The sequence below is a fragment of the Ceratina calcarata genome, unplaced genomic scaffold, assembly GCF_001652005.2.
Source record: "Ceratina calcarata isolate Rehan_Ccalc_2016 unplaced genomic scaffold, ASM165200v1 scaffold27, whole genome shotgun sequence".
In the NCBI taxonomy this organism is placed as follows: Eukaryota; Metazoa; Arthropoda; class Insecta; order Hymenoptera; family Apidae; genus Ceratina; species Ceratina calcarata.
Window position 1 is genome coordinate 437,385 of NW_017149195.1, and position 17,846 is coordinate 455,230.

At 38.4% G+C, this 17,846-nt stretch overlaps 2 protein-coding genes across 11 annotated transcripts; one reads left to right on the top strand and one right to left on the bottom strand.

The window, feature by feature from the left end:
- Window positions 1–713: 713 nt before the first annotated feature.
- LOC108623494 (cytochrome b5 reductase 4) lies at window positions 714–11,134 on the bottom strand. Of its 4 annotated transcripts, none has more exons than XM_018022046.2 (11): window positions 10,840–11,134; window positions 9,036–9,313; window positions 4,605–4,775; window positions 3,717–3,817; window positions 3,456–3,621; window positions 3,034–3,296; window positions 2,709–2,931; window positions 2,344–2,638; window positions 2,168–2,254; window positions 1,930–2,097; window positions 714–1,828 (listed from the first exon to the last, which is right to left on the bottom strand). In XM_018022046.2, exons 2-11 carry the CDS (start codon window positions 9,232–9,234, stop codon window positions 1,774–1,776), a joined length of 1,728 nt encoding a protein of 575 aa, XP_017877535.1. In that variant the 5' UTR covers window positions 9,235–9,313; window positions 10,840–11,134; the 3' UTR covers window positions 714–1,773. The 4 variants fall into 4 exon arrangements, with proteins under 4 accessions (XP_017877535.1, XP_026668126.1, XP_017877538.1 ...); XM_026812325.1 differs by lacking the exon at window positions 10,840–11,134 and adding an exon at window positions 5,861–5,989 and having other exon boundaries at window positions 9,036–9,098; XM_018022049.2 differs by lacking the exons at window positions 9,036–9,313; window positions 10,840–11,134 and adding exons at window positions 5,861–5,989; window positions 6,409–7,045.
- Window positions 11,135–12,005: 871 nt separating this feature from the next.
- LOC108623488 (fatty-acid amide hydrolase 2-B) lies at window positions 12,006–17,520 on the top strand. Of its 7 annotated transcripts, none has more exons than XM_026812327.1 (8): window positions 12,020–12,414; window positions 12,769–12,908; window positions 14,230–14,447; window positions 14,655–14,858; window positions 14,931–15,461; window positions 15,595–15,984; window positions 16,475–16,657; window positions 16,733–17,520. In XM_026812327.1, exons 3-8 carry the CDS (start codon window positions 14,241–14,243, stop codon window positions 16,829–16,831), a joined length of 1,614 nt encoding a protein of 537 aa, XP_026668128.1. In that variant the 5' UTR covers window positions 12,020–12,414; window positions 12,769–12,908; window positions 14,230–14,240; the 3' UTR covers window positions 16,832–17,520. The 7 variants fall into 7 exon arrangements, 6 of the variants coding, with proteins under 6 accessions (XP_017877526.1, XP_026668128.1, XP_017877522.1 ...); XM_018022033.2 differs by having other exon boundaries at window positions 12,769–12,872; XM_026812326.1 differs by lacking the exons at window positions 12,020–12,414; window positions 12,769–12,908 and adding exons at window positions 12,976–13,111; window positions 13,238–13,429.
- The last annotated feature ends 326 nt before the right edge of the window (window positions 17,521–17,846 follow it).

Sequence of the window (17,846 nt, forward strand, 5' to 3'; positions counted from 1 at the left end):
TCGCAAGTTTTCGAGCAAATCCCGCTTTTAACGTCGTCGCTGCCCCATCAGAATGTCCCCTTTACGTCGCTTCGCGCTCACCGTTCTCTCGACCGATTAAACACTTAAAACTATTCGAAGAATTTTTGCAAAATACTCGATGGGACGGAGTTCAGTTGAACAATCTTCGTAATTGGACAAGTTTTAACGAAGTCATTTTCAGACTACTTTATGTACTACTTTTATTCGGCACAGGAGTTTATAAAGATGAAAAAAATTTATTCCTTCTGCAAGTGCGTTCTAACTTGGATCGATGCGCGTTTCAAGCAAATCGCACTCCATTAACCAGATGCTGATAATTGCATTATCCACGCGAGGACTCCATCGGTTACTCCCGCGCGAGATCCTTCGATTATCTCAATTACGTTATTGCAGTTCCATTAATCTCCCAGATGTTCAACAATCTCGGAATCCCTTACCAAGGATTGATTGATCGGCCGCTGGTGCGGAGCGTTTGGCAAGACGAATCCCGAAGATCGATGTTCACAGTGCGATTTCTTAAGTTCGCGGAAGCCAGAAACCAGCCGCGGCACATTTTCCCGGGCCAGGAAGTCGTCTTGCGTCACGTTGCAGGAAAAAGTTTTAGGAATCAATAGTCCCGAGACGTTACGGAAGATTATACCGTCGCAAGTTGGATGACATATGGGGGAGTCGGGGAATTGAACGCGGCAACGACCAGGAGCCATCAAATATCCATTTATTTCTGGTAACAACTATGTACATACATATACAAGACATATACATACAGAATAGGCGTATTTGACACGTACGTAAATGCAGAAAGTGGTCCGTACTCGAATTCGTTTTAACGAAACAAGTATTCTTCTTGGGTTCAAATACGTTCGATCAATAAAAATAGTTCGAAGGGTTCTCCAACGTTCTTTATATACGTATGTGTAATACATTTTACGTAAAAGACTATCCGCGGGTAACTTTGAAATTTTTTGCAAAATAGGCCACTGCATTTAGTAATATTTGTTGAAACTATTAAGGCCCCTGTTTGGCACGCGATTTGTTTCCAAAGGAAAGGGCCCGCGGTGAAAATAAAAAGAGTTGATGCTTTTATACAAATATGCTCGCAAATTTTCTTGTAAAACGTGTTTGGGAGATGTTCGCTTTGAGAAATGTGTAGCACCATGATCGAATCTGTGAAAATATCTTATTGCGTATTCTCGAATAAAATCGTTCAAAATACACGCGCGATTTTCTGGGTGATAGATTAAAAGGCAATGTATTGTAAAAAATAATTTCTTCTCGCTTCGCAAGTTTTAGAGACTTTCATCAGTGACCCTTACTCCTATTCTTTTTCTTTTCAAATTCGTAAGTATATAGTACAAAGTGTGGAAGTTTACGAATGTTCACTTTTTCACATCCGAAACAAATAATGTTATACAACAAATTAATAATAACTTTTTACTCATTACAAATAATAAATAAATTTTTTACTCATGCTGACATCAATAGACGAAACTTATTTGTGTAAAAAAAATTTTCCTTTTCGTATAATTCCTTGTATCGAAAACTATTTGTACAGGGATATCTTTTTTGTTCGTATTATCCTCGGAATATTAGATACGTATTTTTCATTGATAAACCTGGGCGGAGACAGGGCTCTAAAGATATCCAAAAAGTTTCCTTTTTCCTAAATTTGGTAGCGGGACACGAGGGAAATTGATTTTATATCTGTGATTTTGGTATCAAAAAAGGAAGAATTTCCACTTTCAACGATCAGGACTAATTGTCAAATTCATACATCTGATATGGTTTCCAGTCCAATTTTTGTAGAGACCTGAAAGAAATTTGTCCGGAGCACCAATTTTTCTTTATGTTCCAGATCAAATATAACAAGACATTTCACACACAATAATAATCTCGATTTGTTTTACATACTTTCTCGCGGCTTCTACAAATCCCCCAGGGCCGCATATAAAAATGCATGCATCCGGCGTGCTTTCCGCGACCAGTTCCTTCAATAGGTCGTCAGACAACTTGCCGCGTCTACCCGTCCACGTATTTTCGGTTTCCAAAGAGAGCACGTGTGTAACTTTTAATCTGGAACTGATACGTATGTCGATAATGAAAATTGAGAGGACGTTCAATTTTATTCTCAATTATTTATTATACTTACTTGCTCTCAGTGCTAGCCCGTGCCAGTTGCGCCTGGTAAAACAAGTTGTCTTCGTCTTTGTTAAAATTGAGAAGGTTTATGCTCTTTCTGCACAAAGTAATATAGAAATTTCTGGTGAAAGATAGTTTCCCATATAAAAAAAATTGAATTGTCTACGAAAATATATAGACACTAACACGTTACGTCTACCCAAAGCTCGCTGTATGATTCCAAGCATCGGCGTTAAACCCGTGCCACCGGCTATCATATGAAGGACAGTGTAACGATCGAAGGACTCTACTACGAAGGCACCTATAGAATTGCTGAGGGAGAGGGTCTGGCCGACTTTAAGGGCGACGATGGACGGACTAAGTGCCCCTTGCGGATACTTTTTAATCATTAAACACAAGCAATCGGACTTGTAATTCAACGCCACATCGGCAGGGTGAAGGCACGGCGGAACTGGGGTGTACGATCGCGTCACTTCCATCCCTGAGAAAATTTATCGATCAGTTTTTAAGTATGAATCTGTATGTAGTCCATTGCAGAATGTGCTACTTACCCATGACGTTCATCTTGGCCTCCACATGTCTGCCGACAGGCACGGTCTCAAAATAATCTTTTGCTCGTACGACTAACAGATGGACTAACTTTGAGAGTGGTTTGTTTGTAAGTACTTGGTATTCTCGATACGTTAGGTCATTCGCATTCGTTTGTCTAGATATCGTTTGGCTACCCTGTGATTTCCATATCACTCGTTTCTGTTTCGTGAACGTAAACTCCATCTGCGACAAGGTCGAAATCGAAATTCAATAAAAATTGAATATATATTGAATATAGCGGCAGATGACGTTTCTTATAAAAAAAATTTAATTATTTTTCTTCACCTCCATCGTTTCGAAATTCCTGGTGCACACCGGCGGCCATTCTATTTCCGCCGTCAATTCCAGCTGATGTATTACTACGTCCTTCTCAAAAAACAGTTTGAATAGCAACTTTGTGTCGTTTATTCTGGTTACTTGATAGGAAACACCTGGATATTCGCGGACTGTCTGATAGTACAGAGTGATTGTATTGGACGTCTGCTTCCAAGTCATCTTTGTGCTCGAGAGACCCGTGTCCGACACGTTTTCTGAACTGATATTATGAGCTGCAATTCGCACACGTTTTTATTATTTGAACATTTTATTTTTATTTAGACATAATACTGAATCGACTGTTTGTGAACATGAGAAGCTCCGGTTTAAAAAACTTTTTCTCATCAAGAATTCTCGTTGCTTTTATAGAAGTGGAAAATCGGTCTACTCACTGGCGCAGCTTGTTATCAAGCTCAACGTCGCCGTGGAGCAAACATTCGTGTTCGGAACAGGATTCTCTGCAGACGTGGATGTGGCTGTCCCACTGACCGATCCGCGATTTAACTTCCCGACGACGCATTTCTGAAGTATGCTCTGGTAATTCACCCAAGGGTGCACCTGCGACAAACGATCTATGGGTACGTAACGAAATGATCGATCGACGCGAGAGATGCTTGTTGCACGGGATTCGGACGATAAGTTAGCGAATTTACGTTTTCAAAGAGTTTCGTGGCGTCCTTTCCGACGCCTCTCATCAATTCGTCGACTCCTCCGGGGTGGAAGTCCATGTACCGCGTTACGTTGAACACGATTCCTGCAGTTCAATTGTTTCACTTGAGATTCACAATTTTCAATAAATTATGGCAATTGTCCCAATTTCTGTTCGTGTCACAATTTCTACTCGCTGACGTATTTTTCTATAATTTTAAAATAATATACATGTACAGAACTTGGGACATTTACCTTATAGCTTTACAAATTGACTTTATTAAGTGAATCCGAGAGTATTTCTGATCATTCCATTTTTGATTCACTTCGGAGTTGTTCGTTTGGAAATGCATAATAGAGTTCCCAGTTTCCCGCTAACTTTTGTATTGATGAACAACTGACTAAAGTTCCTCTGAACGCATTGAGAAGAGGCTTTAACGAAGTTACGCTAACTCGGTTTGGAAACCCGGATAAGTTCATCTCAACTGTCAACCGATTCTGCATTGAAATTCATAGACACAGACTGAAAAGGCTTATCGCTTTTCATTCAAAAAACTTTCTCGCCGTTCGTTATGAGAATTTTTCTGACTCACGCGCCGCGATCAGAATGTGTACAGACGGAATTGAAATAGCCAGGTCAGAGTTGGTGACATGCGTTGCATAAATATTTGACGATCTGACGTCATGGACAGGGAAAAGTAAATTTTAATTAAACTAAAAGCGTTCCACGCTTGGTTCTCGTTCTTCTTCCGATCCCTAAAGAAGTATCTGTTCTTATAGAATTAAATTGCTCAAGTCGTTGATATAGAACAGATAAAAAAAAATTTAGATAGATAAAGATTTCAGAATCTATTTTAAGATACAAGGAAAATCTTCTTAAACCGACATCGTACCTCGAATCGCGATCCAAGCATCGTTTTGCTTATTGTGAGTGGCCAGTTCGGCTAATGTTACGACTTTTGAAACACCACCGACACCAGTTAAATCGACGCCTGAATTGCCTAATCGAATCCAATCCATCAAACTGTGGCCGGGCGCTAATGCCGTTTTATTTCTTGTAGTTCCTGCAAACAATGATAAGCGGTATCAACGATCGTTCATTTAACTCCTTAATAATAATAATCTAACAATTTTTAGTATGCAGTACATGTTTATATGTGCCGACGAATACAATTACTGGACATGTATGCAAAATAAAACATTCAGGGTATTAATTTAAAAGTTTAAATGAATACAGCTTTTGATATTTCATTACATTATTGTTTATATTTTCTATCTATTCAATTTCTTTATAAATGCATAAAATCTGCAATTTAATAATTAAATATATGCGAAAATATGGAAACGCTCGTGTTTCGTACGAATGCCTGTAATTAAAATCATAATTGGTAGCAGACACTTGCCGCGCCTGGCTCTAGAGACTATCTCGACCGTTAATTAAACTGTCAAAGGGTTAATTCCGTAATCAAACGAAAAATGAAATTACGCCTCCGCATTATATTAAATTAAAAAATTGATAACAGTAATCTTATTCTATATTGTATTCTCTAATAACGAAATTATCTTCGTTAGCATAGATCATTTAAGAGAGCTTTGATAATGAGTGTCGAAAGTTCAAACGAGTCTTGATTGCGGAAACTTGCCAGAAATATGATCAATGTCCACCGGCTACTTTCTAAACGCTTTCACGTGGACGGAAACCGGGCACATCGTCGGAATAACAAGTAAAACTCGTCTCTCTTTATTTTACTACATAATCATTAAACTAGGTAAGTAAGTTTCATTTCTTAGTTACTTTCATTTACAATTGTGTAATCGTTCTTTATACAAAAATAAAACATTAGACAAAACGGCGTGCAATTTCTCAGTCGCTGTATGATACAGAAACGCAGTCTCAGAAATTTTGATCATTCAAAATACATATTTAAAATTAATATAATAAGTTGAACATACAATTTAGTTATCAGTTGTCCCATTGAGAATCTAATTAAATAATCGTCGTCCGCCTCGTTTATAAGTGATTTCGACGATGTTTTTGTCGCGATGACAGCCTATAAATGTGCTATAAGTCGCACGTGTTCGCGGCACGATTGACGTACGGAGGTTCACGGGGACGAAGCAATGGAGAATTATATCGTTAATTACTGACCGTCCTGAATCTGCAAACCGAGAGTTTGTGGGGACCCGTCGCCGTCCATGACGGATACCAAAGACGCGCCGCAGCATCGTGGCATTTTCTTATCGAAACGTCACTGTTCGCGCACGTTTAACCATCCTCCTGCATACAAATGATTACAAACACTACTTAGGTACATGCGGTACACTCGGCCAAAATCAAAACTCGAGCAAGTTTAAATAAATAAGGTCTAAAGCTCGAATCGTGAACGTCGTAAGAGATCGGTAACGATTCACCAATCGTTCTTTCAATACGGTTATGTTTTAAATACGTCGACTCTTGTCAAAAATGACAGAACGCAATGCAGAAGGCTCCCAATCTTATACATATGTATGTATATATAAATACATAATACTAATTACGTAATCGAATGAGTATTTTATTTAAATAAAATTGAAATAGGGATGTTACATAATATGGAGAGGGGGTTGTTTTTGTTATGAACTCGTCGGTTATTTTTACGCCGATGCGATGTATGTAAATTTGTGGAGAGCAGCAGCAAAGGAAAAACGTGAACAAACCTCGACTGTGAAAACCAGAGAAACGGCGGGAGCGCTAAGCAGCGCGAAAAACCCGCGGCGACGTTGGAAATAGTCGTACATCCCAGCTTCGAAAACCTTCGTTGAACAATAGACACCAGTCGTCGATCGATTCTCTGCTAGTCCAAACAATTCTTGCTTCTTTGTAACGAGATTCAAGCAGAATCAAAAGAAATGGCGAAAAAAATTCACAGCCTCACTTTTCAAGACTCATATCGAAAGTTCACGAGTAGGAAGATTAATTTTATTGAATCTGTATTCATTTTAAAAGATCTGTACTTCAATGCGGTTGGTATTTTAATCAATACGATAACAGTTTAAGGATTTGTCCAACTGTTGCTAATCTGAATCATGATATTTAAGATTGTTGACGCTTGCACAGCTTTATTCCTAAATTTTAATTAAGCTGTAGCTCACAACACGAATTCACAATTACTGAAAAGAGTTGAAACAGGGGTGCATTACTAGACAATCCCAGTACGAGTTTTTTAGAAATTCACAAGTGTTAGTCTATGCGAAAACTGAATCGGTTACGGGGAAATGTGATCGCGGGAGTGGCATCAGAGCGAAAACGTTGATCCCTTGGTGACGGATTGGAAGGTACTGCACCGAAACACGCGGACCGATATAGCTCTCGGACAGGTAGATCAATATAGAAGCTACGGCGTACCTAACACGCAGGATCTCGCCAGTGACCGCGTGGCTCTCTTCCCGCGGACATCTCTCTCTTCGTTTATTCGTTTATACGATGACATTACTCAACCCCGCATCATTGATCATAACCAGAATTCATTTTTACGTATTGGCATCTTTTTATGAAAAAGCCGAACGATATTTTATTTATGTGTTTCATAATAAATGTTGATTCGTCTGGATACTGATGATTGAATTCACCCCTGGATGACACAGATTCAGTTCTATGTATCGTATTGGTGAAATCAATTTCGAAGCAAAGCTAGGGATTCTCTCGTATTCGATTTTTTCCTTCAATTAATATGGAGATTCAATGCATGAAATTGTTGTCATTTGTACGTTCCACTCGGTGAGGAGGAAATGATCGGTCGGTGCCCGGTAATGGGAGGAAATTAGATTCTTCGATTAGCGAAGATTGTAACTGAAACATTTCCTCCAAAGACATCGTCTACATAATTTCGTATTCATATGTCGAAGAATGTTTTTCTAAAAATCATGTATCTCCAATTCTCCGAAGGGAAGAATAAAGATAAACTAAAAACAATTTTTGTAGCGAACCATTTGCCCCGACCTCGATGCACAATTAATCGACGACGAAACTTCGTGGATGTCATGAACTCGTCAATTAACGGGGTAATCAGAAATTCTCGAACCCGTGGAACCTTCCAATGGTAATCAATACTTATACGATTGCCGGACTTTATGGAACCTCGGAATTATAAATAGAAGAGCATCGAGCTGCCACGAGAACACATTAAAAAATCATCTTATACGAAATAGAAATAAATTCAGCTATCAGTTGGAAAATAACAAACGTTTCAGGGGAACCATATGGTAATATTCATCTTTCCCCAATCATCTAAGTTATCATATATATTGAGTGATACAGAGTAATAGAAGCAGATTATTAAATTCTAAGAAGATCCATAGTAAACTAGCTATTATGTAAATAGCTAAAAGTATGAAAGATCAAAGTTGTAATTAACTTTCTCAAGAATTCATGAATGTTTGCGAGCTTAAACGCTTGATAGTTCAGATCGCGTAAGTCTGATATTCGTAGACAAAACCGATGATAAATGTAGTCATTTAAATCTTATTTTTAATTCACCGCCGCCGTCTACATAATAGCATTGAGTAACGCGAAATGTATGTATAATTCACATTGCTACCCTTTGCATTTATTTCCTTTGATATCCACACTTAATTATTAATACTACAATTTCGCATTTAATAAAATTAATCGAAATACACTTTTAAGATTAGATTAGATTCTGTCGATCACCGAGTTAAGAACCGCAGTTGAAATTTCGACCCAGCACCGATTCTCACTATCGGGACAGGACAGGGGACAGAATGATCACGCCGAATGGCCCTGCCCTATCCTATCCTGACCCAATAATGTAAACCGGGACTTCCAGCTCTAAAAGCGTCGATCCCACGATGCGCTCCTCTTCCAATTTCTCTTTCTATCCCGAGTAAGACCGATTCTCACTATCGGGACAGGACAGGGGACAAAATGTACTCGCCGATCGGCCCTGCCTTGCCCTATCCTGACCCAATAATGCGAACCGGGCATGATCTTGCTCAAAATCGACTCCTGCCGTAATGGAAAAACTGTCCTGAACGCGATACAGCTTTCCCAAATCGATTCATAGTTTTATTTAAGTATCTTCTATACATATTTCACAACATTATGAAAAGCGTTATTTATTAAATTAGTCTCGATTACTGAGAATGATTTGTGTTATTAACTTGTGTTATTAAAAAAGGCATTGTTTATTAAATTATTCTTGGCACTATTTTCAAACAATTTTCAATCAGTTTCGAAACGATAAGCTTGTAGGTCTGCACTGGTCATTATAATGCAAAAATACGACACGTGCCGAATCAATTTTCTGAACAGAATTTTAGCTCACCGGTAGCCGAGCCCGACGCCGATGATCCCATTTGATTAACCGCCCTTGCATCCTCGAATTGCTTTACTCGTGTGACACCGCTAGGTAACAAACGCGTGTTCGCGTCGACTTTCTTGAACTTCTCTTGAATGTCTCTGGCGCCGCCTCTCGCTTCCGTTTCTTTCGATTTCCCTTGATCCTCGCCCGGAAATTTCTTCATCCTATCTCGACTCGTTTAGTATCGTCCTACAGTTCGTTTTTATGGTCCCCCAGCATAGGCCAATACCTCGATATCAAATCTGAGGAAACAGAGGAAAACTGTTGCACTCCTCTAATCACGTTCCGGGGTCAACGACTAGTTTATTGGACTGGCCCTTTTTTAATCCAGTACAACTGGATTCTACGTTTTCGTTTCGTTGTTTCAATATAAACAAGCATAATTAATAATTGATCGGTTTATTTTTGTAATGTTTTTAAAGCAATTACAGCTATAATTGGGTGAGATAGAAATAATTACAGCAATAATTGGATGAGATAGAATAGGAAGTAATGGTTAAAAAGAAAATGCAGTAATTACAGAAGATAGGTACATTTTAGTAGGATAAAGAAAAATAATTTGTACACGCAGTGTATATTACAACGGATGAACGCAAGTAAATAGGTAGACATCTATTTAAAAACGAAAGCTGTAAAGCGTCCGATGGCGGTACTTAAACTGCCGGAAGCCACCGCTTGTACACGGAATCGTTGGACAAATAGAGTTTTGTCACGCTCGCTTAAATATAGCGCAGTCCCACGTGTGTAACACATATCGTAAAAAAAAATGGAGCCTGTAAAAAACTAGAAAGCGAAGCACAAAGGACTGCTCGATACAGAAAAATACTTTCACCGGAGTTTTCACTTTTGTGTCTCGCGCATAAAAAATATTAAGGTGCGCAGACTTATCGTAAAATATCACGCGAAACGCAAAGAATGCGATAAGATTACGAAAAAATTTCGGTACAAATAATCAAAATTTTTATATCAACAGCTGCTTATCGTTTTCATGAGACATCAAATTTTGATAAGTATTATTAATTACTTTTACGATCTAGTGTTTTGCGTTTTAGATAACTCTACTGAACAAAGTCGATCGAAGATTAAACTAGAAATAAGAAATTTAATAAGAAAGTTAAATAAGAGATTAGTTCATCGTAATAATAATATTTACTACAAGCGTTACGAAACAAACGATCACGCGAAATTCGAAAGGTAAACAAGATTGAATGATGACTTTATTAATGGAACACATTAATGAATAAACACGGAAAGAATGCATAGTAAACGGAATATTAAGTAATTTCTCTATCGATGAGTCACAGCGCGCACTGAGACAATGACCAGTACGTAATTGCAATAGTGAAGGTAAACTGGTAAAACGTTCCTAATTGCAGTAAAACATATGCAAATAATGATTGTCAGATAAACGCGAACAAAATGTTTGTTAATTTATTTCGCATGAGTCACAGCAAATAAATGAATGGCAGAAGGTCAAATAAAACTGAGCATACACAGTTCACAATTTAATGAGTACTAAGATAGTATATACGTATATTCCTGCATGGGAATATTAATAAGATAGTGATGAGAGAGGGAGAAGAGAGACGAATCGAGGCGCGATACCCGAATTATTCTGTTTCGAAGAGATCCTGTAAACGTTCCGTTGATTCCGCACGACATATTTCGTGGATTTCCGATGAGAGATCGTAAGAAAGGAGATCGAGCGATTGACAATGAACATGAACGTTCGTGGGAGACGATATCGCAGCGGAGCTCGTGTTCTAACCTCAATAAGGTGGATCGGCGATCGTGAGTCGCATGTCAGGTCAGAAGACGTAAGGACCAGTCTTCACCGCACTTGTAGCCGCCACGTCTTTAACTCGGCACGAGACTCCGACCAATAATAAAATCACCAGGAATAATGAGAGTTCTTTGTCGAGTGATAAGGTAGCAAGTGGCCGCAAAGTGACATTCACCCTGTTGTACGCACACACACACGCAACACTGTTATGCACTGTTACGCACACATCAAAACCATGCTTCCGCATCCCCGTCGCCCGTTTACCGACTCAAGTGCCATCTAACGGAACCGCCATTCTTCGAACCATGCTCCAAAGAGCTTTATTAAAGATGCGTTCGAACAAAAGGAACAGTTTCTTAATTCATTCACGATAAATACTGTTGAATATTCACGAACTATTTCGTTGACTACATCGTTATTTTCTGACACTTTCCCATTCATTAACAATTTAATTTCATCGAGAAATTAACATTCGATCGCTTACGATTAATCTAAACGAATCTCAATTAAAAATACATATTTACATCATTACACAGTCCTGATAACTCGAGTTTTGAAACACTATAAGAGAAAGATGTTGCTACCTCGTCATTATTTCAAGGCATATAAATGTTCGCATATTTTTATACCCGCATAATGGAGCCTAAATAAATATGTACGTATTCAGATAACAGAAAACGCTATTAATCTTTTAAGAGTCACGCCTCACCTGAAGTTAAGCATCGCATTTGGCAATCGTGCGCATGTTTCCAAGTCGATAAGGTGGGTTAAAACGGGCTGTCAATTATCGGATAAAATTCACGTGAACGTTGATAATCATAACAGAACTTTATTCGTCGGGTATAAAAATTATCAATACCTGAAATCGTCGCTACGAAGGTACTTCTATAAAAGTATATCATAGTACCGTTTTTTCCTCATACAATCCAGTTGCACGAAAGGTAAGAAACTAAAGAATTTATTATTCGTATCAAGTAACTATTCAACTATGATAAGAAAATAAAAACGTTTGCAAGACAGCGATGATCAACATAAAACTATGATGATAGAAGCTTCGTACTTTTTGCGATTTGTAAGAACTAGTTAGAGTTTAGATTATAATTGAATAGAGTATATTACTATTGTTTCTCTTAAATTGTATTAAATGAAAGTCATACGGCTCGCGAGGTCATCGTTCCCATCGCTATTCGGTAGCCATTTTACAGCCTATCCCCGACCCCCTAAATATGTCTCACACGGCGCATAAAAGGTCGTAAGTCCCAGCCGTCCCAGCCCGGCGAGTAACTAGGTATAGCGATTGCGCGGATCCCGTGGTATGGTTGGTCGCGTCCGCGTCGGTGTCGGTGCCGGTGAAGGTGTAAGCAAAGCAGAGTGTTAGTTGAGTGCCAGGAGCCGGAAAAAACAGCGTCGTAGGTACGAGCCACGGATACCGTGCTGTCGATGACTCGTGACTTAAATCAATTTCCATCCAGTGAAGCGAAGTGCCACACGATATTGACTCGCATCACGATTCGCGACGAGTTTCACCAACTTGCTCGCGTTACATAAATCTCAATTAAAGTAAGTAAATGAATGGTGTGCACGCACTCGGCCTGCGTCTCGCTATATGCTCATAGTTATACACAAGAATCGCGGACTTTAACGACCGATAGTGTTTGTAAGTCTCCGTACTGTTTCGAGTATCTACGTGGATAGAATCCATTGTCAGTCATAAATCATCCGCCGCTAGAATGGTCGGAGACTATGAATCATCGTTGCATGAACAAATTCATGATTCTCGTTCGTTGCTTCACTATGCTCGTTAATCGAATTCATTCGACAAATCGTTCCTTGATAATAAGTAATTGACAAATTGACACGTTATCATTGTTTTATCGACGCGAACAAGCCTCACCCATTTGCTGCGTTCTGTAGTTTCACGAGAAGCTTCCCAACCGGTGGAAAACGCCCGAGCTGGCTATAGCTAGTCTGAAACGTGCCGTAAGCAACTTCCGGTCCGACGGACACTGTCAGATACGGTACTTACTACTTACATATTGGGCTTGATAACCTTGGTGCGTAACTACTCAGTTACATCATTGTTGTAACACGTATTGTAGATATCTCTCTTATCTATTTTTTCTGAAAATGAATTTGCTTGGAATATGACTCGCGTGCATGTATCAATGCTGGCAGTGCCGGCGAGATAAATCGATACACAACCCGGCATTTCCCATAAAAAAAAGAGCACAAGCGCCGAGATAATTTGTGACACAAGGTCAGGATCAATTAATTAGCGTACAGTAGCAGTCAAAATGAATGTACTCTTGTAAAGAGTAAATTTAAGTAACATATGCCTTTGAAACCCCTTATCTGGTTTCTAATTTACATAACATGCGTACAGAAAATTCTGTGCGGATTCTGACTCATACAACTGGAGGATAAGATAACGATCTGGGCAGTCCAGCCACATGCGCATACCCATAACATAATACTGATGTAATAGGCAAAATAGCAGAGTAGTTTATTTAGATCTTATAATCTGCGCTCTTGGGGGATGTTACGTTTCAGAAAATGTTGAGTTTTCTTTCGCTAGGTAAGTGGGTTAGGTAATAGAAAAGCAATAGGTGCGAGTGTGAGCAAGATGCAGAATAAAGCTTATCCAATATGTGTGTACTGACAGTGGCGGTCGATTCACGTTCGATTTCAAAAACTACTCAAGATAAAATGTGTAACGGGCTAGAACACGCGATTGCATACTATCGACATAAAACTTACGATTTTTATTTCATTCGTTTTACTCGCGATTATATTAGATTTGATCGGATTATATTATCAGTCTTACAATACAGCGCTTTTCACAACTATTAAACGATGTACTTGTTTATATAATTTATTACAAGCATGTGAAAAAGAATAGAATATTAAACTCGCAGATAATGTGTCCCTTGAGTTATTCAAGGAGCTGAATATATCGGCATAACGCGACATTTTTATTACTTACACGTGGCTGTTTTTTGTACCGATTGTTAAACGTGACTAATAAATATAATCGAAGTCACGTTGGTCGTCGTGTCTGTAACAAAGCTGGTAATAAATTCACGATTTCCTTTTTTTAACGACTCTATTGTAATGCACTACGTACGTCTATTCTGAAATTATCCATCTGTTCCTGAAATTAATCTTTGGACAGTCTGCTGCAAGCGAGTGTAACGTAATTTTCAAAAATAAGTATCATCGAATGATGTAAGCGACAGATGAAAACAGATGAAACGCAATCGTTAGTCTTGAAAACAATACCTGTACAATTGTTGTATTAAAAAAAAAATTCGCGATCATATAAGCAATTATCTTTTTAAGTTTCGTAGATAATAATTGCGGTATTGACTTTTTCAGTTTTGGTGTAGATGTCGAGTAGACGTAAAAACGAGGATAAAATGCAGTCCAGAGGGCAAATATTCAACGCGATTCATCGATTTATCGAATTAGTGGCCAGAGGAATATTTCTGTTCATCGCATTCTTAAAAGGTCCTGCGGAATCTCAACCACCCATAAAAAACTTGATATTATTACACAGTGCCACTACTTTAGCATTAAAAATTCGAAATAAACAGGTAAACCTAATATTACTTAATACATAACTGAACATAAATTATTCCATTCCGTAATTTGATTGATGAATAACGACGATAAGATGTAAGTGCCATTGAAATAAGAAAAGATTACATCAAAAGCGGATCACGTATTTATTTGTTTAATACGCTTATCTGTTAACAAAGCATTTATCGATTCGTTAAGAATGTGAGAATCTATATTTACAGTTAACGTCGAAAGAAGTAGTTCAATCATACATTGATAGGATTATGGAAATTCAACCAGTATTAAATTGTATCGTGGAAGATCGCTTTGAGGAAGCTCTTAAGGAAGCGGAAAAATACGACGAGCTTTTGAAGTCTCCGAATGCCCCATCCGTCGAAGTATTAGCAAAGGAGAAACCCTTCTTCGGCGTGCCTTTTACGACAAAGGTAAATTTCATAGAAAAATTACGATATTAATATCTTTCATAACAATTTTAATCGACACACTTTTTATTGCAGGATTGCATTGGGATTACAAACATGAGACAAACAGCTGGTTTAGTTGTTCGTAAGAACACTGTCGCCGAATCTGACGCAGAAGTGATCAAGCTAATGAGAGCTGCGGGAGCCATACCTCTGGCAACGACGAACGTTTCGGAGTTAGCCATGTGGTGGGAAACGTCTAACTGTTTATATGGAACCACGAAGAATCCATACAACACTAGGCACATTGTTGGAGGATCATCCGGTGGCGAAGGCTGCATACAAGCGGCAGCTGGCTCGCCGTTAGGCATAGGCTCGGACATTGGCGGCTCTATCCGTATGCCATGCTTTTTCAATGGAATTTTCGGGCACAAACCTTCGACGGGAACAGTCTCGAACGATGGCCAATACCCGAGTGCGCAAAGCGACGATCAAGATCGGTTGCTCGCTATCGGACCCATGTGCAGATACGCGCAAGACCTTTTACCTACTATGAAAGTTATCGCAAAGAAGGATAAGTTAGATGTATTGCGCCTGGACGAACCTATAGATATCACGAAACTCAAGGTACACCAATCATATTCTTAACTCATTGCGCGTCAGGTCGAGTATACATATAATGTACATGTATGTTTGTTCACCTGACTAACACCCGATTATCACCGAGCTATTGATCTGAAAAGTATTTATTTTAATTCAGTTCTATTATATGGAAGATGACGGCGGTCAATTCTTAACCTCCCCGGTGGAGCCGGAGATAAAAGAGTCCATGATGAAGGTGGTTAGTTTTCTGGAGAAAGCACATAAAATCAAAGCGACCAAACTGAACATTAAAAAATTGAAAAAGAGTATCACGCTTTGGATGGCGAACATGAGCTGCAAAGATGAAAAAGATTTCGCGTATGAATTGTCGAATAGAGAGGGTCACATAACTCTATGGTGGGAGTTCGTGAAATGGATGCTGTTTATGAGCAATCATACATTGATAGCCCTTTTTACTGCCACTTTCGAAAGATTCACGGTAAAACATGGAAGCGAGGAGTACTCGAGACTGATCCAAGAAAGTAGAGATCTTTATCGGGAATTTCAGGTACGGATTATTCGATATTTAAGATTCACATTAAATGACTTCTTGTTTCTAATAAACTGTCAATACAATATTGTTAATTGATAAGTGCCCATGATGTAACTCAGGGTTGGAATTTGGCTCCTATCTTCTCTTCGCCTTCCATTCTTACTATCGCATAAAATGGACGTGATATCTTTCTCGAGTATCTCGTGCGAACTCTGGTCAGACTATACTAGTCTGCCTTTCACGGTATCACGTGTTATTTCTAATAAGTAGCAAAAAAAAGAATTGTCGCTCTTTGCATGCAAAATGGGATTCTCTACCATCCAAATAGTAAACAGCTATTCTTTTACTTTTGTAACTCTGTTTTCACCTTGTAGTTGCGTTCACGCGACGAGAACGATGAGTGATTGAATTTTGAAGCATGTACCCAGGAACATTTTCTTACTTTTTTCCTCGACTAATAGAACGTTTATCCTTTCTATGTCACAAATTGACTTTCTTCCAATAGGATATTTTGGGTGAGGACGGTGTATTCCTTTATCCGACGCACCCTACCGCTGCGCCCTTGCATCACGAACCGTTGATCAAACCATTCAACTTTTCGTACACTGGCATTATTAATGTCTTGGGATTGCCTTCTACTGCTTGCCCCTTGGGCTTGAACAAGGAAGGAGTTCCCATCGGTTTACAAGTACGACTCGTATGCACTATCGTGAATAAAATAAAATTTACCATTATTTTAATTTATAATTTGGTTGACGATCAGGTTGTGGGTGGCCTACATCAAGATCGTGTAACAATAGCTGTTGCCGAGGAGCTGGAGCGAGGTTTTGGGGGCTGGGTGCCTCCGACGACCGTAGCTTGATGGATCTGTCTGTGCGTGATGAAACGATGAATCAACTCATTTTTTATCATACCCTGCCATCGTTATTTTTTTAGAAATAATTACTCGATTAACCATGCGATCCATAGTAGAAAATTATAAGATAAAGTACAAACTCGTATTCAAGAAGCAGATAAACGCGTTTCAAGAGATGTACCGAAAGTGAATTAATAATTCGAATTCTTACGGAATATGCAATTTTTCCGTACCGGTTTAAATAATTGATTCAGAACTTTTTGCCGAATATACGGGAATCGTGCACTGATACTAAAATGAGCGTAATAATATATACATATATATACGTATATATTATACATATATTTATATTTATAAATTGGTATTAAAAGAGCCCCTTTTTCTTTGAGGAGAATCATGTTCAAGGAAGTAATGATGTTTGTACATAAGTAAACTACTACATTGTATTTGACTAACATTTTTATATACCTCATCATAGATCTCTGTGTAGGATTTTCTATTTTCATACGAATCGAGAAAGAGAGAGGGGAAGTATGCGTGAATGAAAGGGAGAGAGCGAAAGAGATTTATATGATAGCAGGGGTGCTTTCGGTAATGTGATAAAATATTAATGATTTTATGTTTGTAATGTGTATTGATGTTAAAGTCGTATACATATATATATTTTATGTAACAAATAAATTTTTATTCCAGTATTCTATCACAATTTCTCTTCTACCATCGTTTATGTTGAATAAAAAAAATGAGTTCGATCTATTATACTTAAAATTCTAAGTACATCATTTTCTATATACCTTTTCGTGTACATAATAAGACGTGAGAGATCTCCGATTCCATGATACACTATTGACATTAATAAATAAATACATATTTACACTACTAACATGAATTGCTTGTCATAGAAACTCTTTAAAAGTGTGAGTAATCATTAAGAATTGAGTGATAAAATAAAGTTTTTATTACAAATAATGAAACTAGCAAATAATTTTAATCGCGTACTGTGCAAAAAGGAACATGGAAA

Bases quoted from the DNA above. Each gene is read 5' to 3' on its own strand.
- LOC108623494 (XM_018022046.2), bottom strand. From the start codon at position 9,234: ATGAAGAAATTTCCGGGCGAGGATCAAGGGAAATCGAAAGAAACGGAA. The intron at 2,639-2,708 runs GTAAGTAGCACA...AAATTTTCTCAG, and splicing joins GGCCAAGATGAACGTCATGG to GGATGGAAGTGACGCGATCG. The intron at 2,255-2,343 runs GTTAGTGTCTAT...TACTTTGTGCAG, and splicing joins GCTTTGGGTAGACGTAACGT to AAAGAGCATAAACCTTCTCA.
- LOC108623488 (XM_026812327.1), top strand. From the start codon at position 14,241: ATGTCGAGTAGACGTAAAAACGAGGATAAAATGCAGTCCAGAGGGCAA. The intron at 14,859-14,930 runs GTAAATTTCATA...TTTTTATTGCAG, and splicing joins GCGTGCCTTTTACGACAAAG to GATTGCATTGGGATTACAAA. The intron at 15,985-16,474 runs GTACGGATTATT...TTCTTCCAATAG, and splicing joins ATCTTTATCGGGAATTTCAG to GATATTTTGGGTGAGGACGG.